The sequence below is a fragment of the Maniola hyperantus genome, chromosome 12, assembly GCF_902806685.2.
Source record: "Maniola hyperantus chromosome 12, iAphHyp1.2, whole genome shotgun sequence".
In the NCBI taxonomy this organism is placed as follows: Eukaryota; Metazoa; Arthropoda; class Insecta; order Lepidoptera; family Nymphalidae; genus Maniola; species Maniola hyperantus.
Genome location: NC_048547.1, coordinates 21643 through 47058, shown reverse-complemented (window position 1 = coordinate 47058; position 25416 = coordinate 21643). Strand labels below are relative to the sequence as shown.

Genomic DNA, 25416 nt, shown 5'->3' with positions numbered 1-25416 from the left:
TAATTTTTCAAGTACCCACTTATAGCCCGTTTTAATAAATAAATATACAATTATTTAAGAACTAGGAATCTCATCAAATTCATGGGTCATTTCCGAGTGCAGCTTATTATTAGTGATTCAGAAAATTAAATTATGTAATTTTTGCGATGGCTGCGATGACTTCCGGAACGTAAAGCCGACATAGCTAGTTACCTTGTCGCATCCTGATCCGTGACGCGCGCCGGGATATAGTATTATTTGTAAAGCCAACATAGCTAGTTACCTTGTCGCATCCTGATCCGTGACGCGCGCCGGGATATAGTATTATTTGTAAAGCCAACATAGCTAGTTACCTTGTCGCATCCTGATCCGTGACGCGCGCCGGGATATAGTATTATTTGTAAAGCCAACATAGCTAGTTACCTTGTCGCATCCTGATCCGTGACGCGCGCCGGGATATAGTATTATTTGTAAAGCCAACATAGCTAGTTACCTTGTCGCATCCTGATCCGTGACGCGCGCCGGGATATAGTATTATTTGTAAAGCCAACATAGCTAGTTACCTTGTCGCATCCTGATCCGTGACGCGCGCCGGGATATAGTATTATTTGTAAAGCCAACATAGCTAGTTACCTTGTCGCATCCTGATCCGTGACGCGCGCCGGGATATAGTATTATTTGTAAAGCCAACATAGCTAGTTACCTTGTCGCATCCTGATCCGTGACGCGCGCCGGGATATAGTATTATTTGTAAAGCCAACATAGCTAGTTACCTTGTCGCATCCTGATCCGTGACGCGCGCCGGGATATAGTATTATTTGTAAAGCCAACATAGCTAGTTACCTTGTCGCATCCTGATCCGTGACGCGCGCCGGGATATAGTATTATTTGTAAAGCCAGCATAGCTAGTTACCTTGTCGCATCCTGATCCGTGACGCGCGCCGGGATATAGTATTATTTGTAAAGCCAACATAGCTAGTTACCTTGTCGCATCCTGATCCGTGACGCGCGCCGGGATATAGTATTATTTGTAAAGCCAACATAGCTAGTTACCTTGTCGCATCCTGATCCGTGACGCGCGCCGGGATATAGTATTATTGTAAAGCCAACATAGCTAGTTACCTTGTCGCATCCTGATCCGTGACGCGCGCCGGGATATAGTATTATTTGTAAAGCCAACATAGCTAGTTACCTTGTCGCATCCTGATCCGTGACGCGCGCCGGGATATAGTATTATTTGTAAAGCCAACATAGCTAGTTACCTTGTCGCATCCTGATCCGTGACGCGCGCCGGGATATAGTATTATTTGTAAAGCCAACATAGCTAGTTACCTTGTCGCATCCTGATCCGTGACGCGCGCCGGGATATAGTATTATTTGTAAAGCCAACATAGCTAGTTACCTTGTCGCATCCTGATCCGTGACGCGCGCCGGGATATAGTATTATTTGTAAGCCAACATAGCTAGTTACCTTGTCGCATCCTGATCCGTGACGCGCGCCGGGATATAGTATTATTTGTAAAGCCAACATAGCTAGTTACCTTGTCGCATCCTGATCCGTGACGCGCGCCGGGATATAGTATTATTTGTAAAGCCAACATAGCTAGTTACCTTGTCGCATCCTGATCCGTGACGCGCGCCGGGATATAGTATTATTTGTAAAGCCAACATAGCTAGTTACCTTGTCGCATCCTGATCCGTGACGCGCGCCGGGATATAGTATTATTTGTAAAGCCAACATAGCTAGTTACCTTGTCGCATCCTGATCCGTGACGCGCGCCGGGATATAGTATTATTTGTAAAGCCAACATAGCTAGTTACCTTGTCGCATCCTGATCCGTGACGCGCGCCGGGATATAGTATTATTTGTAAAGCCAACATAGCTAGTTACCTTGTCGCATCCTGATCCGTGACGCGCGCCGGGATATAGTATTATTTGTAAAGCCAACATAGCTAGTTACCTTGTCGCATCCTGATCCGTGACGCGCGCCGGGATATAGTATTATTTGTAAAGCCAACATAGCTAGTTACCTTGTCGCATCCTGATCCGTGACGCGCGCCGGGATATAGTATTATTTGTAAAGCCAACATAGCTAGTTACCTTGTCGCATCCTGATCCGTGACGCGCGCCGGGATATAGTATTATTTGTAAAGCCAACATAGCTAGTTACCTTGTCGCATCCTGATCCGTGACGCGCGCCGGGATATAGTATTATTTGTAAAGCCAACATAGCTAGTTACCTTGTCGCATCCTGATCCGTGACGCGCGCCGGGATATAGTATTATTTGTAAAGCCAACATAGCTAGTTACCTTGTCGCATCCTGATCCGTGACGCGCGCCGGGATATAGTATTATTTGTAAAGCCAACATAGCTAGTTACCTTGTCGCATCCTGATCCGTGACGCGCGCCGGGATATAGTATTATTTGTAAAGCCAACATAGCTAGTTACCTTGTCGCATCCCTGATCCGTGACGCGCGCCGGGATATAGTATTATTTGTAAAGCCAACATAGCTAGTTACCTTGTCGCATCCTGATCCGTGACGCGCGCCGGGATATAGTATTATTTGTAAAGCCAACATAGCTAGTTACCTTGTCGCATCCTGATCCGTGACGCGCGCCGGGATATAGTATTATTTGTAAAGCCAACATAGCTAGTTACCTTGTCGCATCCTGATCCGTGACGCGCGCCGGGATATAGTATTATTTGTAAAGCCAACATAGCTAGTTACCTTGTCGCATCCTGATCCGTGACGCGCGCCGGGATATAGTATTATTTAAAAACTAAAAATTAACATTATTTAATGCGATTAGGGTTGGATTTCAAATGAAAGGCTGTTTACAAAAATAGTTATAATATAATAGCTTAAATAAGTTAACAACAACTTGTAACATCACTCGCTGACGCGGCCGGGTTCACTTACTCTTACACTCTACTGCGGCTGCCGTGTCGTGCTGCAGCACGGCGCCGGCTGCCGTGGCGTGCTGCGACGCCGCAGCGCGCTACAGGCTCGACACGTAATGCCACTTGTCCACTGCAACAGATTACATATTTGTTAGTCTTCACGTAACCATTACAAAGGATTACAATCTAGTTTCACTACACTAATGTTTTTGACTGCAAGGGTAAGTGATGATGTAGGAGATGAAGGCGAACTAACTTGGAAGGGCATGGTTGTTTTTAGCGTTCCGTACCTCAAAAGGTAAAAAGGAACCCTTATAGGATCACTTCGTTGTCTGTCTGTAGAGAAACTTATAGGGTACTTCCCGTTGACCTAGAATCATGAAATTTGGCAGGTAGGAAGGTCTTATAACACAAGTAAAGGAAAAAAACCGAAAACCGTGAATTTATGGTTACATCACAATAAAAAATATATAGATAATTACATAATCTACACTTTTATCTAACCTACTTTTATGATAAAACTTACCGTTTGGCTGAAAAACGCAAAAAACCCATATTTGCGAACTTTGACCTTGAATATTTTTTTTACAAATGTCAGATCGATGGGGATTGGGGACATTCATCATAGATTAAGGATTAAATATATAAATAAACATTATAAAAACCGACTTCCAAACCTCGAAAAAATCGATGTAGGTACCTACATACATAAAAAAAAGAAACCGGCCGAATTGAGAACCCCACCTCCTTTTTGGAAGTCGGTTAAAAATGTGAGATCTACAGACCGTTTACTATAATTTGTCCCCTGCCATCACGTTGGCACCATTGGTTTGCTTGCTATATTAGAACTTAGGGTTTATTATTGTGTGATTTGCAATGGTGCCAACATAACGTCAGGGGAAAAGTTATGGTGAACGGTCTGTAGTTGTGTACGATGGCACTGACCGTGCGGCGGCGGCGGCTGCGGCGGCGCGGCGGGCGGCGCGGCGGCCAGCACGCGCGCCGCGTCCGCGCGCTCCACGCGTGCAGGACTGCCCTCCACCGTCACGTTCATCCTGCGCACACGCACCTCCATATTAGGGCCACGATGCCGAATATGAGATGGTTGCCAAATATGAGATAGTGAGGTTTTGGCGTCTAATTAATCACCGCCGCTATTTGGCTTTACTGTCGTTAGAAGCCGCGCGGCAACAGATCAAAACGTGTCTTAGTGCTTTCCAGTCTGAGGCGAAGTTAAGTTGTGTACCTACGCGCGGGCTTTTACAGAACCACAAAACTAGATTTTCGACATCAAATGTTTACAAGGTATGTCACAACTTGATAACTGCACTAAATGATTTAAATTTATAGTCATTGGTTCAATTATAAGATTAGTTTTACTAGGCATTTGCAGTTTTGTTACATTTTCTTTGCCAAAAAATAATAGGCAGCCATTTTGTTCAATGTAGATGTTTTCCTAACTTGAGATACGTGGGGGCTCCTTAAATGAGATATCTTATATTAGGATATAGTAAAATATGACTATTCAAAAATAGGTTTTCTAGATTTTCTAGATCTTACCTGATCTTGCAGACAGCAGCAGTGATTATGAACTGTAGCGGAAAGGTTTCAGAAGACAGGACAGGCTGGTTCAAGTGGACTTGTGGGTATTGTGGAGAAGTTAATATAGGTAAATTATTGTGTTCTTTGTATTTTTTTATCTAAGAATTAATAGATACTTTTAATTTTGTCGTAATTAGTTGATTTTTGATACTGTTTAATGCCATTTAAAAATCACTGTGATTAAGTTGAATCTGATTTAGATTATACCTATGAAACACCTATGTACGTAATTAATATGGCCGATAAAAGTTAAATTTGAATTGATTTCTTTCCTTTTCCTCTAAATCTATACTCAAACCAAAAAAAATTTAATATGAAATACTATCTCATATTCACAACCCTTAGTATCTCATAATATGAGACTGTTCAAGTCTCTACCTATTAGGGTTCACGAGATACAGTCCACTGACAGACAAACGGACGGCCGGACAGACGGACGGACGGACGAACGAACATGAAATTTTCACAGAATGTGTATTTTTATGGCCGCTATAACAACAAATACTAAAAATTACAAAATGGCCGCCATGAAAATTTAAAAAAAATAAAAATTGTTATTTCTTGTACGATGGTACGGAACCCTTCGTGTGCGAGCCCGACTCGCACTTGACTGATTTTATATTACCTTTTGACCTCATTGAAAAATAATCTTCAACGATTTTGCAATAAACTCGTTTTTACATTGATTCTGATTTAATTTTTAGGGTTCCGTACCTGGAAGGAAAAACGGAACCCTTATAGGATCACTTTGTTGTCTGTCTGTCTGTCTGTTTGTCCGTCTGTCTATCAAGAAACCTACAGTCTGAAAACCGTGAATTTAGGGCTAGATCACACAAAAAAAAATTGTGGTCATGAACTAATAATTAGTATTTTCAACTTTCGAAGTGAGTGACTATATTAAATGGGGTATCATATGAAAGGTCTTCACCTGTACATTCAAAAACAGATTTTTATTTATTTTTATGCATCACAGTTTTTGAATTATCGTGCAAAATATCGAAAAAATACGACTGTAGTACGGAACCCTCATTGCGCGAGCCTGACTCGCACTTGGCCGGTTTATTTGGCAATAGCATTTGTTAGAATTTTCTACCAGTGCCCTGTTTATCAAACGTTACAAGTCTTGTATTACAAGCGTTTCTCTTGTAAATTTGTGTATTTTTACAAGAATGCGTTTATCAAAACTACACTTGTAAACTACAAGCTACAAGTAATATCACTTGTAATACAAGTGTTTTTAACACTTGTATTTGTGGTTTTGTTCATCAAAAATGCCTTTGTAACTTGTAGCTTGTAACTTGTAACGAAAAAGTTGGAGAGCCTCCGTTGACTCTTAATTTATTTTACAAGTTGTATGCAAGTATGATATTGTATAAAAGAATAATTAAATTATCTAGTACGTAGTAGTAAATAGGTAAAATAACTACAAAATAATTCAAAGGTGTAATTTTATTAAACTTATCCATGTTGCTCTTTTTAAATTTGGCCAAAACGTGTCTCATATACATACGAGTATGCTGGCATAATCTTTTTCGGCAGATACAAGTCCAAACGACTGACATAGCAATAGTATCTCTTTCCACTCTGCTATTTTTTGGTCTTTAGATAATTTATCAGTAAATGCGCCAAATAAAATATCTTTTTTGTCACGAATTACTTAATTGAAGAATAATTGTAACTTTCGAATCAGATTTCGCCATTTTTTGCAATGTAATTCGAATAGCGAAAATTTTTGAAGTCTATCTATTTTTCCAAATTTTAAGTCTAACCTTAATTCACGAAAAAGAATGTAATATTTTTAATTTAAACTTTTTGTGTAGGTACTTCCTGTTGATGTACCGAAATAGAATAAATAAAAGTAGGTAGGTAAATAAAATAAGAAGCAACAGGTTTTACAAATAGGTTATTTAACACAAAATTAAATTATTTGAAAAAATAAAATATTTTTAACAATAACTTGACTACTGGTACCGTACGTTCTATTTTATCGACATTTATTACGATTGAAAAATTATTTTGCAATTTAGCAAAAATAAAGTGTTATAAATTTAAAATACAAGTTCTACAAGTCTACAACTCTTGTAAAATCCTACAAGCCTTGTGAAATTATTTGATAAACATAATTTACTGTAGGTTACCTGAGCTTCAGGCGGTCGCTGGTGAGTGGGATCTGCTCCTTGCTGATGATGACCTTTGGGATGACCTTCCGATATACTTAACTGCACTGATTTTATTAAAGGGAGTTTCGATAGCAAGATTAATTAGCGATGATATGTACACGTCATAGGTTAATTTTGCTCTTTATATAGGCACCTATTTTGCTTGATTGTTCAGATCACTTGTATTAGCGGTTTAATTAGCGTTTATTTATTAGTTTAGCGGATTCACTTGATTTTGCGAGTTTACACACTTTTTGAACTTTTATCGTGTTAAAACGGTAGCGGAGCCGAGCGGGTGTTATAAATTGCGTGGCACATTTGTTGTGCAAAACAGGAGCGGTTTTCAGCGTGCGTAAGCGCCAGAATGCGGAAGCGGACTGAAGGGGGAATTTGAAAGGAAATGTCATTGCGTACATGCTTATGTGTGAGTTTGAATGTGCGTGTGTGTGTATTTATAATAGATTACTTGAAAATATAATAAATACCAAGAAAAACCTTTACCAAGAAAAAATAAAAAAATGAATAACTCGAAAACGATACACTTTTGCATAAGCACTTTAGGGGTCATTTGATAGCTAATGTCCTGTACTACATATAACCCCTTAACGGAATCGTGTCCTATTTTCCTGTAACCCTGTATTTAACACGGATGTTTGGAAAATATTGCAAAATAATATTATAAATCGCACGGTCGCGGTGCGCGAAGGCGGCGTCCTCGACCTCGGCGTCGAAGGCGTCGGCCGAAGAGCACCGGCCCATGACTCACTTGTTGATGTCGCCGGCGTCGGCCTCCCCGCTCACCAGGCCGCGCCAGAACTCGTGCACCTCGTCCACGACGCGGTGCGCGAAGAGCACCGGCCCATGACTCACTTGTTGCTGTCGCCGGCGTCGGCCTCCCCGCTCACCAGGCCGCGCCAGAACTCGTGCACCTCGTCCACGACGCGGTGCGCGAAGAGCACCGGCCCATGACTCACTTGTTGATGTCGCCGGCGTCGGCCTCCCCGCTCACCAGGCCGCGCCAGAACTCGTGCACCTCGTCCACGACGCGGTGCGCGAAGAGCACCGGCCCATGACTCACTTGTTGATGTCGCCGGCGTCGGCCTCCCCGCTCACCAGGCCGCGCCAGAACTCGTGCACCTCGTCCACGACGCGGTGCGCGAAGAGCACCGGCCCAGGACTCACTTGTTGATGTCGCCGGCGTCGGCCTCCCCGCTCACCAGGCCGCGCCAGAACTCGTGCACCTCGTCCACGACGCGGTGCGCGAAGAGCACCGGCCCATGACTCACTTGTTGATGTCGCCGGCGTCGGCCTCCCCGCTCACCAGGCCGCGCCAGAACTCGTGCACCTCGTCCACGACGCGGTGCGCGAAGAGCACCGGCCCATGACTCACTTGTTGATGTCGCCGGCGTCGGCCTCCCCGCTCACCAGGCCGCGCCAGAACTCGTGCACCTCGTCCACGACGCGGTGCGCGAAGAGCACCGGCCCAGGACTCACTTGTTGATGTCGCCGGCGTCGGCCTCCCCGCTCACCAGGCCGCGCCAGAACTCGTGCACCTCGTCCACGACGCGGTGCGCGAAGAGCACCGGCCCATGACTCACTTGTTGATGTCGCCGGCGTCGGCCTCCCCGCTCACCAGGCCGCGCCAGAACTCGTGCACCTCGTCCACGACGCGGTGCGCGAAGAGCACCGGCCCATGACTCACTTGTTGATGTCGCCGGCGTCGGCCTCCCCGCTCACCAGGCCGCGCCAGAACTCGTGCACCTCGTCCACGACGCGGTGCGCGAAGAGCACCGGCCCATGACTCACTTGTTGATGTCGCCGGCGTCGGCCTCCCCGCTCACCAGGCCGCGCCAGAACTCGTGCACCTCGTCCACGACGCGGTGCGCGAAGAGCACCGGCCCATGACTCACTTGTTGATGTCGCCGGCGTCGGCCTCCCCGCTCACCAGGCCGCGCCAGAACTCGTGCACCTCGTCCACGACGCGGTGCGCGAAGAGCACCGGCCCATGACTCACTTGTTGATGTCGCCGGCGTCGGCCTCCCCGCTCACCAGGCCGCGCCAGAACTCGTGCACCTCGTCCACGACGCGGTGCGCGAAGAGCACCGGCCCATGACTCACTTGTTGATGTCGCCGGCGTCGGCCTCCCCGCTCACCAGGCCGCGCCAGAACTCGTGCACCTCGTCCACGACGCGGTGCGCGAAGAGCACCGGCCCATGACTCACTTGTTGATGTCGCCGGCGTCGGCCTCCCCGCTCACCAGGCCGCGCCAGAACTCGTGCACCTCGTCCACGACGCGGTGCGCGAAGAGCACCGGCCCATGACTCACTTGTTGATGTCGCCGGCGTCGGCCTCCCCGCTCACCAGGCCGCGCCAGAACTCGTGCACCTCGTCCACGACGCGGTGCGCGAAGAGCACCGGCCCATGACTCACTTGTTGATGTCGCCGGCGTCGGCCTCCCCGCTCACCAGGCCGCGCCAGAACTCGTGCACCTCGTCCACGACGCGGTGCGCGAAGAGCACCGGCCCATGACTCACTTGTTGATGTCGCCGGCGTCGGCCTCCCCGCTCACCAGGCCGCGCCAGAACTCGTGCACCTCGTCCACGACGCGGTGCGCGAAGAGCACCGGCCCATGACTCACTTGTTGATGTCGCCGGCGTCGGCCTCCCCGCTCACCAGGCCGCGCCAGAACTCGTGCACCTCGTCCACGACGCGGTGCGCGAAGAGCACCGGCCCATGACTCACTTGTTGATGTCGCCGGCGTCGGCCTCCCCGCTCACCAGGCCGCGCCAGAACTCGTGCACCTCGTCCACGACGCGGTGCGCGAAGAGCACCGGCCCATGACTCACTTGTTGATGTCGCCGGCGTCGGCCTCCCCGCTCACCAGGCCGCGCCAGAACTCGTGCACCTCGTCCACGACGCGGTGCGCGAAGAGCACCGGCCCATGACTCACTTGTTGATGTCGCCGGCGTCGGCCTCCCCGCTCACCAGGCCGCGCCAGAACTCGTGCACCTCGTCCACGACGCGGTGCGCGAAGAGCACCGGCCCATGACTCACTTGTTGATGTCGCCGGCGTCGGCCTCCCCGCTCACCAGGCCGCGCCAGAACTCGTGCACCTCGTCCACGACGCGGTGCGCGAAGAGCACCGGCCCATGACTCACTTGTTGATGTCGCCGGCGTCGGCCTCCCCGCTCACCAGGCCGCGCCAGAACTCGTGCACCTCGTCCACGACGCGGTGCGCGAAGAGCACCGGCCCATGACTCACTTGTTGATGTCGCCGGCGTCGGCCTCCCCGCTCACCAGGCCGCGCCAGAACTCGTGCACCTCGTCCACGACGCGGTGCGCGAAGAGCACCGGCCCATGACTCACTTGTTGATGTCGCCGGCGTCGGCCTCCCCGCTCACCAGGCCGCGCCAGAACTCGTGCACCTCGTCCACGACGCGGTGCGCGAAGAGCACCGGCCCATGACTCACTTGTTGATGTCGCCGGCGTCGGCCTCCCCGCTCACCAGGCCGCGCCAGAACTCGTGCACCTCGTCCACGACGCGGTGCGCGAAGAGCACCGGCCCATGACTCACTTGTTGATGTCGCCGGCGTCGGCCTCCCCGCTCACCAGGCCGCGCCAGAACTCGTGCACCTCGTCCACGACGCGGTGCGCGAAGAGCACCGGCCCATGACTCACTTGTTGATGTCGCCGGCGTCGGCCTCCCCGCTCACCAGGCCGCGCCAGAACTCGTGCACCTCGTCCACGACGCGGTGCGCGAAGAGCACCGGCCCATGACTCACTTGTTGATGTCGCCGGCGTCGGCCTCCCCGCTCACCAGGCCGCGCCAGAACTCGTGCACCTCGTCCACGACGCGGTGCGCGAAGAGCACCGGCCCATGACTCACTTGTTGATGTCGCCGGCGTCGGCCTCCCCGCTCACCAGGCCGCGCCAGAACTCGTGCACCTCGTCCACGACGCGGTGCGCGAAGAGCACCGGCCCATGACTCACTTGTTGATGTCGCCGGCGTCGGCCTCCCCGCTCACCAGGCCGCGCCAGAACTCGTGCACCTCGTCCACGACGCGGTGCGCGAAGGCGTCGGCCGAAGAGTACCGGCCCATGACTCACTTGTTGATGTCGCCGGCGTCGGCCTCCCCGCTCACCAGGCCGCGCCAGAACTCGTGCACCTCGTCCACGACGCGGTGCGCGAAGAGCACCGGCCCATGACTCACTTGTTGATGTCGCCGGCGTCGGCCTCCCCGCTCACCAGGCCGCGCCAGAACTCGTGCACCTCGTCCACGACGCGGTGCGCGAAGAGCACCGGCCCATGACTCACTTGTTGATGTCGCCGGCGTCGGCCTCCCCGCTCACCAGGCCGCGCCAGAACTCGTGCACCTCGTCCACGACGCGGTGCGCGAAGAGCACCGGCCCATGACTCACTTGTTGATGTCGCCGGCGTCGGCCTCCCCGCTCACCAGGCCGCGCCAGAACTCGTGCACCTCGTCCACGACGCGGTGCGCGAAGAGCACCGGCCCATGACTCACTTGTTGATGTCGCCGGCGTCGGCCTCCCCGCTCACCAGGCCGCGCCAGAACTCGTGCACCTCGTCCACGACGCGGTGCGCGAAGAGCACCGGCCCATGACTCACTTGTTGATGTCGCCGGCGTCGGCCTCCCCGCTCACCAGGCCGCGCCAGAACTCGTGCACCTCGTCCACGACGCGGTGCGCGAAGAGCACCGGCCCATGACTCACTTGTTGATGTCGCCGGCGTCGGCCTCCCCGCTCACCAGGCCGCGCCAGAACTCGTGCACCTCGTCCACGACGCGGTGCGCGAAGGCGTCGGCCGAAGAGCACCGGCCCATGACTCACTTGTTGATGTCGCCGGCGTCGGCCTCCCCGCTCACCAGGCCGCGCCAGAACTCGTGCACCTCGTCCACGACGCGGTGCGCGAAGGCGTCGGCCGAAGAGTACCGGCCCATGACTCACTTGTTGATGTCACCGGCGTCGGCCTCCCCGCTCACCAGGCCGCGCCAGAACTCGTGCACCTCGTCCACGACGCGGTGCGCGAAGAGCACCGGCCCATGACTCACTTGTTGATGTCGCCGGCGTCGGCCTCCCCGCTCACCAGGCCGCGCCAGAACTCGTGCACCTCGTCCACGACGCGGTGCGCGAAGAGCACCGGCCCATGACTCACTTGTTGATGTCGCCGGCGTCGGCCTCCCCGCTCACCAGGCCGCGCCAGAACTCGTGCACCTCGTCCACGACGCGGTGCGCGAAGGCGTCGGCCGAAGAGCACCGGCCCATGACTCACTTGTTGATGTCGCCGGCGTCGGCCTCCCCGCTCACCAGGCCGCGCCAGAACTCGTGCACCTCGTCCACGACGCGGTGCGCGAAGAGCACCGGCCCATGACTCACTTGTTGATGTCGCCGGCGTCGGCCTCCCCGCTCACCAGGCCGCGCCAGAACTCGTGCACCTCGTCCACGACGCGGTGCGCGAAGAGCACCGGCCCATGACTCACTTGTTGATGTCGCCGGCGTCGGCCTCCCCGCTCACCAGGCCGCGCCAGAACTCGTGCACCTCGTCCACGACGCGGTGCGCGAAGAGCACCGGCCCATGACTCACTTGTTGATGTCGCCGGCGTCGGCCTCCCCGCTCACCAGGCCGCGCCAGAACTCGTGCACCTCGTCCACGACGCGGTGCGCGAAGAGCACCGGCCCATGACTCACTTGTTGATGTCGCCGGCGTCGGCCTCCCCGCTCACCAGGCCGCGCCAGAACTCGTGCACCTCGTCCACGACGCGGTGCGCGAAGAGCACCGGCCCATGACTCACTTGTTGATGTCGCCGGCGTCGGCCTCCCCGCTCACCAGGCCGCGCCAGAACTCGTGCACCTCGTCCACGACGCGGTGCGCGAAGAGCACCGGCCCATGACTCACTTGTTGATGTCGCCGGCGTCGGCCTCCCCGCTCACCAGGCCGCGCCAGAACTCGTGCACCTCGTCCACGACGCGGTGCGCGAAGAGCACCGGCCCATGACTCACTTGTTGATGTCGCCGGCGTCGGCCTCCCCGCTCACCAGGCCGCGCCAGAACTCGTGCACCTCGTCCACGACGCGGTGCGCGAAGAGCACCGGCCCATGACTCACTTGTTGATGTCGCCGGCGTCGGCCTCCCCGCTCACCAGGCCGCGCCAGAACTCGTGCACCTCGTCCACGACGCGGTGCGCGAAGAGCACCGGCCCATGACTCACTTGTTGATGTCGCCGGCGTCGGCCTCCCCGCTCACCAGGCCGCGCCAGAACTCGTGCACCTCGTCCACGACGCGGTGCGCGAAGAGCACCGGCCCATGACTCACTTGTTGATGTCGCCGGCGTCGGCCTCCCCGCTCACCAGGCCGCGCCAGAACTCGTGCACCTCGTCCACGACGCGGTGCGCGAAGAGCACCGGCCCATGACTCACTTGTTGATGTCGCCGGCGTCGGCCTCCCCGCTCACCAGGCCGCGCCAGAACTCGTGCACCTCGTCCACGACGCGGTGCGCGAAGAGCACCGGCCCATGACTCACTTGTTGATGTCGCCGGCGTCGGCCTCCCCGCTCACCAGGCCGCGCCAGAACTCGTGCACCTCGTCCACGACGCGGTGCGCGAAGAGCACCGGCCCATGACTCACTTGTTGATGTCGCCGGCGTCGGCCTCCCCGCTCACCAGGCCGCGCCAGAACTCGTGCACCTCGTCCACGACGCGGTGCGCGAAGAGCACCGGCCCATGACTCACTTGTTGATGTCGCCGGCGTCGGCCTCCCCGCTCACCAGGCCGCGCCAGAACTCGTGCACCTCGTCCACGACGCGGTGCGCGAAGAGCACCGGCCCATGACTCACTTGTTGATGTCGCCGGCGTCGGCCTCCCCGCTCACCAGGCCGCGCCAGAACTCGTGCACCTCGTCCACGACGCGGTGCGCGAAGAGCACCGGCCCATGACTCACTTGTTGATGTCGCCGGCGTCGGCCTCCCCGCTCACCAGGCCGCGCCAGAACTCGTGCACCTCGTCCACGACGCGGTGCGCGAAGAGCACCGGCCCATGACTCACTTGTTGATGTCGCCGGCGTCGGCCTCCCCGCTCACCAGGCCGCGCCAGAACTCGTGCACCTCGTCCACGACGCGGTGCGCGAAGAGCACCGGCCCATGACTCACTTGTTGATGTCGCCGGCGTCGGCCTCCCCGCTCACCAGGCCGCGCCAGAACTCGTGCACCTCGTCCACGACGCGGTGCGCGAAGAGCACCGGCCCATGACTCACTTGTTGATGTCGCCGGCGTCGGCCTCCCCGCTCACCAGGCCGCGCCAGAACTCGTGCACCTCGTCCACGACGCGGTGCGCGAAGAGCACCGGCCCATGACTCACTTGTTGATGTCGCCGGCGTCGGCCTCCCCGCTCACCAGGCCGCGCCAGAACTCGTGCACCTCGTCCACGACGCGGTGCGCGAAGAGCACCGGCCCATGACTCACTTGTTGATGTCGCCGGCGTCGGCCTCCCCGCTCACCAGGCCGCGCCAGAACTCGTGCACCTCGTCCACGACGCGGTGCGCGAAGAGCACCGGCCCATGACTCACTTGTTGATGTCGCCGGCGTCGGCCTCCCCGCTCACCAGGCCGCGCCAGAACTCGTGCACCTCGTCCACGACGCGGTGCGCGAAGAGCACCGGCCCATGACTCACTTGTTGATGTCGCCGGCGTCGGCCTCCCCGCTCACCAGGCCGCGCCAGAACTCGTGCACCTCGTCCACGACGCGGTGCGCGAAGAGCACCGGCCCATGACTCACTTGTTGATGTCGCCGGCGTCGGCCTCCCCGCTCACCAGGCCGCGCCAGAACTCGTGCACCTCGTCCACGACGCGGTGCGCGAAGAGCACCGGCCCATGACTCACTTGTTGATGTCGCCGGCGTCGGCCTCCCCGCTCACCAGGCCGCGCCAGAACTCGTGCACCTCGTCCACGACGCGGTGCGCGAAGAGCACCGGCCCATGACTCACTTGTTGATGTCGCCGGCGTCGGCCTCCCCGCTCACCAGGCCGCGCCAGAACTCGTGCAGGTCGTCCACGACGCGGTGCGCGAAGAGCACCGGCCCATGACTCACTTGTTGATGTCGCCGGCGTCGGCCTCCCCGCTCACCAGGCCGCGCCAGAACTCGTGCACCTCGTCCACGACGCGGTGCGCGAAGAGCACCGGCCCATGACTCACTTGTTGATGTCGCCGGCGTCGGCCTCCCCGCTCACCAGGCCGCGCCAGAACTCGTGCACCTCGTCCACGACGCGGTGCGCGAAGAGCACCGGCCCATGACTCACTTGTTGATGTCGCCGGCGTCGGCCTCCCCGCTCACCAGGCCGCGCCAGAACTCGTGCACCTCGTCCACGACGCGGTGCGCGAAGAGCACCGGCCTATGACTCACTTGTTGATGTCGCCGGCGTCGGCCTCCCCGCTCACCAGGCCGCGCCAGAACTCGTGCACCTCGTCCACGACGCGGTGCGCGAAGGCGGCGTCCTTGACCTCGGCGTCGAAGGCGAAGGCGTTGGGCGGCTTGCCGTCCGGCACCTTGTACAGGCGGAACCACTCCACGGTGGCGCGCAGCAGGCCCGGGAAGCGCGCCTCCACGTCGGCCGGGCCGTGCAGCGCCGCGGCGGCCGGGTCGCGCGCGTCGATGGCCAGCAGCTTCCAGTCCGTCTCGCCCTCGTCGATGAGCGCCAGCACGCCCAGCAGCTTGACGCGCAGCACGTCGCCGCGCGCCGCCACGCGCGCGCCGATCTCGATCACGTCCACGGGGTCGTTGTCGCCGCGCGCGCGCGTGGCCGCGTCCACGTGGCGCGGGTCCTCCCACGTCTGCGGCAGCGCGCCGTAGTTCCAGATGTAGCCGTGGTGCGGGAACACGTTGGCCACGTAGCGCAGCGCGCCGCTCTTCACGTCCTGGCGGATGGGGTTGAGCGGCTCGGCGAGGCTCAGCTCCATCTTGGCGTTGCTCCAGCGCGGCACCTCCACCACCATGTGCGCCAGCCGCGCGGCGCGGTCGGCCCACAGCGGGATGTCGTGCAGCGGCGAGATGGGCCCGCTGGCGTCCTCTGCGGACAACGTACTCACACGACAATGGAAACTGAACTCGAGAATCACTCAGGAGACTATTTTATTTATAAATAACTAGATGATGCCCGTGGCTTCGCCCGCGTGGGTTTAGGTTTTTGAAAATCCCGTGGGAATGTTTGGTTTTCCAGGACAAAAAGTAACATATCGGTAGTAGCTCGTCCCCGTCATGCGACTTGCGAGATTATCTCAGTACCAAATATCGTAAAAACATTTAAACTTTAAGCATTCTTGTCATTCAGGAATAATGTAGCTTTCTACCGGGGAAAGAATTTTTAAAATCGGTTCAGTAGTTCAGAAGTATAGATTATAATATTAGTATAGAAGTATATATATATAATTTTTTTTTATTTTTTATTTAGACAAAAAAAAAAGCGAATAATTCACACCACACTTCCAGACCAAAGCACTAGACAAAAAGCCGCGACTGGTGTTGGCAGTTTGCAGCCCAAATAGACCGTAAGGGAAACGCTGGTATAGTCGTCAGTGTACCGATACCCGTCAGATTGTAAAAAATGGTCACCTATTAATTTCTAGCAAAAACTAAATGAAAACTTTTTATGGCAACATATTTGTGATAGTATTTTCCATAAATTAGTATAACAACATTTAATCCAAACTATAATAGCGTTGGAGAAAAACGCATTCAAAGTTAGCATTTTCAAAATTTGTGTTTTTAGCCCGGTTTAGTCACTCAATCGTAGTCCTACATGCTAGTATTCGAAGAAAGTTTTGAAACATCTATTGGCCACTCTGGTAAATCTGATTATTTTATACAACAGTCAAGTTAATTTTCTAACGAAATAATCTATAAAACTGTGTTTATTTTATTATTATTTATGATTTAACGCATGTGACATCTATTGGTACTTTGAAATCCCTACTTGACCCAATACTCGTCAAAATTCATACTATTTTGACGGTTACTGGGACACAGTAGAAAAATGAACGTAATACCGACACTGTTCAATTGTAAACCTTATTGCAACGTGATAAGAGTTTCAGTTGCGGTACACAGACAGTGACTGTTTTGGACAGTTAATCTGTACTTAAATTGACCTTTAAATTGAAGATGCAATGTTTTTATTTTTTAACCTGACTACGACGAACTTAAAGTTTTATAATTTTAGCATGCTGTGTAATGTTTATCTGTTCCCGTATATATTTGACCGAGCGAAGTGAGGTCTCTGAGTCTACTTGAATGAAATTGCACTTGTCCGTCTGTCCGTCAGAGCCTTATAACTTCTGAATTGCTGACCGCAATTACTTCAAATTTAAACATAATATGAAAACTGACGGCCTTTAGCCGAATATTACAAAAATACATACAAAAATATAAAAGCTTTATTTCAACGGGGCTCTCATATGAAATAGGGAGTTTTAAAGTGGCGATTGAATTCGACGCTATATGTCGAAAACGGTGACATATTAGAGATTGAAACGTGTGTATAATTTCAGTTGTATCGTGCATCGAGACCAATAATTAATCTATGATATCGTGTACTTGAACAACAACGAAATTATTTCATTTTTAATGGGCATCAGTATTTTTAACATAACTTTACAATAATCTTAATATTAGGTTACGGAAAAAGTTTTTTTGGAATTTTTAGAAAATTCAAAACAAAAAATTAGTATAGTTTATTTACATTTAACTAAGGTATGTAGGTACCATTTTGTTCGATAACTTTTTGCCATCTTGTAGGTAGGGACATGATCCCATTGCTATAGAAATTTTGGGACTTCTGATCAAAATACCGCGACAAGTGGTTTTGGCAGTCCTCTAGTGATGTTGTAACCTGACACTGCCTAAAGAATTCTGAAGAAACCGAAACAGCTGGAAATCTGAAGGTGCAAGGTCAGGACTATACGGCGGATGCATTAACACCTCCCAGCCAAACTTTTTAACTTTTGCTGAGTGGCTAAAGATGTGTGAGGTCTAGCGTTATCATGGTGAAAAACCACACCCCTTAACTGTTGATTAATTCCAGCCGCTTTCTCTCAACTTCTTGCTTTAATCTTATCAGTTGTTCGCAGTAGAGTTCAGAATCGATGGTCCTGCCTGGTGATAACAGCTCATAATGAATAATGCCCTTCCAATCCCACCACACACACAGCATCTCCTTGTTGCGAGTTAACCCGGGTTTCGCCACAGTCTGTGAAGCCTGACCGGCCTTTGACCACGACTTTCATCGTTAAAGCAAGTGATTTAATGATTTCAAGCTTATTTCGTGGTTTAACGACATATTATTATGTAGATAACGGCTACATTCCACGATTCGTTTATTAATTTTATTTGTCGATATCTCGACCCAATTGTACGATCTTTGCAATTGGGTCTGGGCGATGGAGAGACTCTGAGCTTTTTTATGAAGTTCATAGTTAGCAATCATGTCTCAGAACCATATGTCAACAGGTATACATACCTACTCGTCTACAATGTCGAGTGCAGAGCTCTTAATGATTACTGGGTGGGGCAGGACATGAGCCTTAGTCATGATTTTTGTCTTACTCATGTCCATTTCTAGGCCCACCTGTTCTGAAGCTCTGCTGTCATTGAGCATTGCATTAAGGTCTTCCAGAGTCTCTGCAATAACGACTATACATTGTCATCGGCAAATCAAAGGTGATTGATGTACACGCCATTAGTGTTAATGCCAAGACCGTTCCAATCCTGAAACTTAAAACAGTCTTCTAAAGCAGCGGTAAAGGGCTTCGGGGGGGTTACGACTCCTTGCCTGGTCCTCAATGCGGAATGACATCGTGGCGGTTTTCGTACACTTCAGCACTTGAATATGCCAGTAGTCGATTTGGCACCTCTATGGCCATCTCAATACAGCCTATGTTTCCAAGGAATCTAAGGCTTTTTCATAAAAACATTAAACAAAGTGGCCGATTATATTCTCAGTCTTCTGTATAACCTGCCACAGCGTGTGGAAGTGATCCAGGTCCTGAAGCCCTTTCCGTATTTTTTGCTATCGAATTGAGTGGAGTTTCAAATGAGAGAGCGAGAAAATTTGGGGTTCATAAATATAAATATTAAAATATAACAAGCAACAGAAAAACAATTTTAAAAAGATGCCTATTTGACTAGTAGTCATCATCCCTATTTGAACAATATCTAAAAACAACTTGAACAATATAGTAGGTAATGCTACCTATTATATTGTTATGTTGGGTCCACCTACTCGTAGGTGGACCCCCCACCACGTGGACGGACGATATCAAACGAGTCGCAAAGAGCCGCTGGATTCAAGTGGCGCAAGACCGTGGCGTGTGGAAGTCCCTACAAAAGACTTATGTCCAGCAGTGGACGTCTATCGGTTGATGATGATCATATAATATCATAGACAACGTAAACGGCCAAGGACGAGGCGCGGATTTCCCGCCATGGCTTGAAAGCCCAGAATCCAATAGTTTTTCATTTAAAACGACTAGTTAAATTTATATTTTACACATTTTCTCAGCTCGAGTGGCGATGTAAAAAAAATCACAACTTGAAAATGAAATTAAAATAAACCTTATGTCTACAGCAATAGAGTTTAAATTATTGTTAAAAATTGACGAGTTCTGGGACACATTGACGATAATTAGGACAAATCTGACGGATACTGGTACAAATCACTCATTTTTGTATTTTTTAATTATTTAATAACATTAATGAAACTTATTAATTCCATAATTATATTTAATAAATACATTATAATATCTGCTTTCTTTTCATGTAATTTGTTTTGTTTTAAATTCACTAACAGCAACGTGGCAAAGCTGCAAAGTCAGCTGAATTGAGAAACCGACGAGTATTGGGACATTTCCCTTAGTCTGTGCTAGGGCTGACAAATTATAATATTAGTATAGATTTTAAAATTACATCAAAAATTGCGAAACCGGCAGGATTCGAACCTGCGTCTTCTGCGTTCGCGCCCGACGCACGCTTCGACCGCTAGCATAGACGCAGGTTCGAATCCTGCCGGTTTCGCAATTTTTGATATGTATTTGAAATTATTTAGAAATTTCCTTGAAGGGTATGTAAAAAACACTATCAAATAGTATTTAAACTACCCCTAAATAATTTTGATAAATTAGGAAGTAACATACGAACAGTGGCGTGCATAGGGTTTAAAGCCAGGGTAAGCAGTAGTTAGGTAAGCCAGTCAAAGAATAATGAGCATTGAGCCATTTCAACCGAGTTAACTATTTCTTGGGTAAGCAGCGCTTTTATGCCTCTATGAGTTGCACGCCACTGCATACGAACATACGTTACTGAACGAGAAAACAAATATCAAAACAAGTCAAGCTTCCACATTATTGACATTATCATTTATTGAACAAGAGGTCAAGGTTGAAATGAAAAGGAACTTAAATACTGTTTAGCTGTATCTATGTGTCTACTCCTATGTAGCTATGTACAGCTCACATCAGGTTGTTGCATAACTCGTTATATACAACTGCGCCGTGCGCCGTGCGCCGTGCGCCGTGCGCCGTGCGCCGTGCGCCGTGCGCCGTGCGCCGTGCGCCGTGGGTCACTGGGTGCACATTGCCAAACATTGCTATTTACTGTCACTGAGCAGTGCAGCACTCAGGCAGAATGTATTGTAGGCGAGGTCAATTCTAAATCAATTACTCCACAAGGGCACAGAAAGTTCAATGTAGGTAGGTATTACTTATATTGAAAAGAAAAATTAATCTAAATAGTGAATACTAAATAAAATATCATAAAAAATGAATTTAAATAAGAGGTATTAACCACTGCTCTTTGATATAGCGCTCTATATTTGATATAGACTAATAGCTCGATAAGGAATAATGTCTAATGATAACAATTCTTTCCAATAAAATTCATATTTTCTAGATAGTTATCTCGTGTAAATATAGATAATAATGATTGTTTGTAGTTGTCCTGCCACGAGCACTGTGGAGACTTCCTCATTGTTCAGCAAACATGACGTTGGAGTACCTCGCTACACATTCTTGTTGGCTGTTATGTTTGTTTGTAGTTGTCCTGCCACGAGCACTGTGGAGACTTCCTCATTGTTCAACAAACATGACGTTGGAGTACCTCGCTACACATTCTTGTTGGCTGTTATGTTTGTTTGTAGTTGTCCTGCCACGAGCACTGTGGAGACTTCCTCATTGTTCAACAAACATGACGTTGGAGCACCTCGCTACACATTCTTGTTGGCTGTTATGTTTGTTTGTAGTTGTCCTGCCACGAGCACTGTGGAGAGTTCCTCATTGTTCAGCAAACATGACGTTGGAGTACCTCGCTACACATTCTTGTTGGCTGTTATGTTTGTTTGTAGTTGTCCTGCCACGAGCACTGTGGAGAGTTCCTCATTGTTCAGCAAACATGACGTTGGAGTACCTCGCTACACATTCTTGTTGGCTGTTATGTTTGTTATCTGCAATGAGAGCTCGAGTGCGGCTGACTGAAGTCATTGAAGCTTACAAACTTACACACAACTTAAAACAAACCCTCATTTTGGTTTTATAGAAACAAAACTTGGCCTGTAACCAATTTACATGAATCCTCCTCACCTCGGGGATTACAAACTGTTCAGTTAGTGTCGGGGTGCTCAAGGATATGTTATGTAAATACACAGAAACAGCTCCCCATGTCTACTACTATTTTGAAAAAAACCTGAAGTTCCCCGCAGTGAAAATTATGATAAGGTCATCAGATAGGAACTGTCCTCTAGGAACCTTGGTTTGTGGCAAACCCTTTTGTGACAGAACATGGCTGTTGCATGTAAGTACCTACCAGTCCATGCCAAGTTCGTGATGTTCTAAATATTAGAGTTTGAAGTGACTCTTACATCTGATCCTATAGTGTTGACTGTTTTGTTTATTGACTGTGATAACAGTTACCCAGAACTTCATTATATTTTGTGCATTTACTTCACTTAATTCCATCTTTATTAACAATAATTATTGTCATTACCATTGTAGGATAACTAAGTAATATATATACATACATCTATCCCTGCACACTAATTACTATCTAAATATGTAAAATGAAAAGATGACTGATCTGTCACGCCCAGCTCGAACTATAGGATGGATCGGGTCGACATTTGGCATGCAGGTAGCTTTTGAGATCTAGGCATCCACTAAGAATGGATTTTTAAAAATTCAACCCCCGAGGGGTTAAATAGTGAACTGATTTGAAATTCGTGTAGTCCACGCGGACGAAGTCGCGGGCATGAGATAGTGCACAAAAAAGTAACATGGACCCTACGCCAGAGTGGCACAATGTTAGGTTGTCTCCAATATGGACTTACAAAGATTTAATCTCTATAATGGAATTAAAAAGAACTAAAAAATCCTGAAATCTCTACGGAGGTCTTCAGACCACATTCATCAGTGGCTTGCAGCAGTAGGTAGTGTTCAGATGCTATCGTAACTAGGAGCTAATCTTGTATCGGGTATCTAGAGGTGTGTGCGATGCAGTGACGCGACCCCGACCCGGACGTGCGCGTGTGTGGTGTGCACTCACTGAAGTAGACCCGGTAGTCCGGCGAGTAGGGCGAGCCTCTGTCCTCGGCGACGTACATGCTGGCGCTGGCTGCTGACGTCACACTGGGGCGCGCACAAGAGACCACGAGCGACCTGCACAGCTGCTTGCCGAGTGATACAGCGCGCCGCGACGGCGCCGCAACACACCAGCGTGCCGCTGACATTCTTTCCCTTTCACTGCGACATTGACAGGAGACAGTTGACATCTCGAGCGAGTGCAAAGAATTTGAAGATTTGGCATGATTTTACTAGGTAGGTAGGTACCTACTAATCTGTGAAGCGAGTGCAAAGTCTATAGTCTCTGTCCATGGTCTATGGTCTACAATCGAGCGCATGCAGTGGCAACAGGTAACATTGTAAACGTGACAAACATTGTGAAGGTCAGTGTTAAGGGATAACTTAACAAGTTTTTTCAACATATTATTATAAAGTGTATTTTGCTATTTTTAAAAGTAAATAATAGTTATTATGTTCATTCAAAAGTTGCACATTGATTGTTTTCGCCCCCCTAGTTCAAAAAGGGTGCCTTTGCTGCATAAAACCAGTGAGTAAGACTACTTTACTCTTGTGAGAAAAAGTGTTTTGAATAATAATTTAGAACACATTTCTTCAATAATAATTATATTCATTGTCTCAAGAAACTTTCGGATATACTTAACTACAGAAAGGGTGGCGTGAGTTCGTCATATCAATGGATATAACCACATAACTATTATTATTTTATAATACCTACTAGCAGTTGCCCGTGACTTCGTCTGCGTAAAACTCAAGAGATTAGAAATATTCCCGCTGCAAAAGGCCTCACTTACTAGGTACTCACTCAGGCTCAACCCAGAATACCTACCTACTTAATTGTCGATTTTCACATATCTAACTTCAAAAACATGGACTTTCATATTAGTTATGTGGCGGGTGCCACAATAGAAACTAGATGGCGCTGTTCAATCGATGACATAGTCCCGAACAAATGTACCGCCGACAGTACTCGCACTAACAGAGTGTTCTGCAATCTGGACTATATATAGAAGTTCCAAGACATAACCGTCGGCCCAGCTGGCGCTACCGAGCACAACCAACTGCTCGGTGGGAGATCTCCCCTTTGGTACGGTCGAGCCTGCACACCGCTCCCGTACAGGTATAATGTTACGACCCTTATTTTCCCCCTTAGGAATGGATTTGCGCAAAATCTTTTCTTAGCTGATACTTACCTACACCCTTATTAATACGTCAGGAAATGCCAGCCGCATACCCTTCGGGGGAAACGGAGGGCTATGTTGGGCTTGCACCCTGTGTTCGTCCCTCGACAGACTGGGACAGACTGGCACAGACTGGCACAGACTGGCGGCTGCGCGGGTGTCACTTAGTAGGCGCAGTAGGTACACGGTCAAAAGTGATGGACATCGATCTTTAGAAGGAGATAGCAGATTTGTAGAGCACTGGCAATGGTAACATAATTATGGTTATGAGTGACAGAAACAACGCTCTACAAACCTGAAATGCCATTCTAAAGGCCGATGTTCATCACTTTCAGCCGCGTACTGTAAGTAGCGCCTATAGACTATTGCTACCGCGCTCCCGCCAGGTTCTGACCCTAGCCTGACCCTAACTGGCAGGCGGGTCCCATCGCTAGCCTGCTGCCTGGCTGCTCCCAAACCCGTCTCGGAAGAGCGCCCGGAACACGGCGCGCTACCTCCTCACCTGTTTGTATTTCGGTTGACGAACGCCCCTCACCGCGTCATCACCGCCACGAACTGGCCGGCGGGTCCTTACATAATATTGTCTTCAAGACCCTGCGATTCAATTACGCATCACGAATCTAAGCGTCAAAAATGCCACGTACTAAAGTAAACAAAATATTGCGATTTGCGGAGTCCAAGTAAAGTTTAGGCTATAATATCTTCCATAACAAATAATATATTTTTTAAAATCTATTTTTACACACAACATTAAACAATAAATAAAGTACTTAGTAATTTGAATAAGTTTGCTAATGACACCTTATTCTGAAATAGCTTTCTAGAGCGTCATCCAACCGAAGCTATGACTGCTCGAAAATACCACGAAACGCTTCTAGAAAAGGTACGTACGTAGTGCCCTGTCCTTTAGTTTGGCTCGTCTTGGCTGAGACACTGCCGTGCCCGCTCATAAATTCAGGAGTTATATTAACCAGGTTAATAAATAAAGCAACAAGATTAAAACGTTTGCCCAAACCCTACTAATTACCGAGATATGCTTGACCAATATAACGTGTAGCGAACTACATATAACATGTACGAAAAAAACCGCACAGTTAACTTGGTAAACTTGGCCACACAACACAACCGTTAGGTTACGTGCGGTTAGGTTACGTGCGGTTAGGTTACGTGCGGTTAGGTTACGTGCGGTTAGGTTACGTGCGGTTAGGTTACGTGCGGTTAGGTTACGTGCGGTTAGGTTACGTGCGGTTAGGTTACGTGCGGTTAGGTTACGTGCGGTTAGGTTACGTGCGGTTAGGTTACGTGCGGTTAGGTTACGTGCGGTTAGGTTACGTGCGGTTAGGTTACGTGCGGTTAGGTTACGTGCGGTTAGGTTACGTGCGGTTAGGTTACGTGCGGTTAGGTTACGTGCGGTTAGGTTACGTGCGGTTAGGTTACGTGCGGTTAGGTTACGTGCGGTTAGGTTACGTGCGGTTAGGTTACGTGCGGTTAGGTTACGTGCGGTTAGGTTACGTGCGGTTAGGTTACGTGCGGTTAGGTTACGTGCGGTTAGGTTACGTGCGGTTAGGTTACGTGCGGTTAGGTTACGTGCGGTTAGGTTACGTGCGGTTAGGTTACGTGCGGTTAGGTTACGTGCGGTTAGGTTACGTGCGGTTAGGTTACGTGCGGTTAGGTTACGTGCGGTTAGGTTACGTGCGGTTAGGTTACGTGCGGTTAGGTTACGTGCGGTTAGGTTACGTGCGGTTAGGTTACGTGCGGTTAGGTTACGTGCGGTTAGGTTACGTGCGGTTAGGTTACGTGCGGTTAGGTTACGTGCGGTTAGGTTACGTGCGGTTAGGTTACGTGCGGTTAGGTTACGTGCGGTTAGGTTACGTGCGGTTAGGTTACGTGCGGTTAGGTTACGTGCGGTTAGGTTACGTGCGGTTAGGTTACGTGCGGTTAGGTTACGTGCGGTTAGGTTACGTGC

General features: G+C 50.2%; 1 protein-coding gene across 2 annotated transcripts; it reads right to left on the bottom strand.

The window, feature by feature from the left end:
• Nucleotides 1-2817: 2817 nt before the first annotated feature.
• Nucleotides 2818-22453, bottom strand: Nurf-38 (Inorganic pyrophosphatase Nurf-38). Of its 2 annotated transcripts, none has more exons than XM_069502038.1 (4): nt 22235-22453; nt 15199-15719; nt 3830-3939; nt 2818-3014 (listed from the first exon to the last, which is right to left on the bottom strand). In XM_069502038.1, exons 1-4 carry the CDS (start codon nt 22416-22418, stop codon nt 2906-2908), a joined length of 924 nt encoding a protein of 307 aa, XP_069358139.1. In that variant the 5' UTR covers nt 22419-22453; the 3' UTR covers nt 2818-2905. The 2 variants fall into 2 exon arrangements, with proteins under 2 accessions (XP_069358139.1, XP_034829999.2); XM_034974108.2 differs by having other exon boundaries at nt 15056-15719; nt 22235-22452.
• Between the last annotated feature and the right edge of the window lie 2963 nt (nt 22454-25416).

Bases quoted from the DNA above. Each gene is read 5' to 3' on its own strand.
- Nurf-38 (XM_034974108.2), bottom strand. From the start codon at position 22,418: ATGTCAGCGGCACGCTGGTGTGTTGCGGCGCCGTCGCGGCGCGCTGTA. The intron at 15,720-22,234 runs GTGAGTGCACAC...CGTTGTCCGCAG, and splicing joins GGACTACCGGGTCTACTTCA to AGGACGCCAGCGGGCCCATC. The intron at 3,940-15,055 runs GTGAGTCATAGG...GCGTGTGCGCAG, and splicing joins GACGCCGGCGACATCAACAA to GATGAACGTGACGGTGGAGG.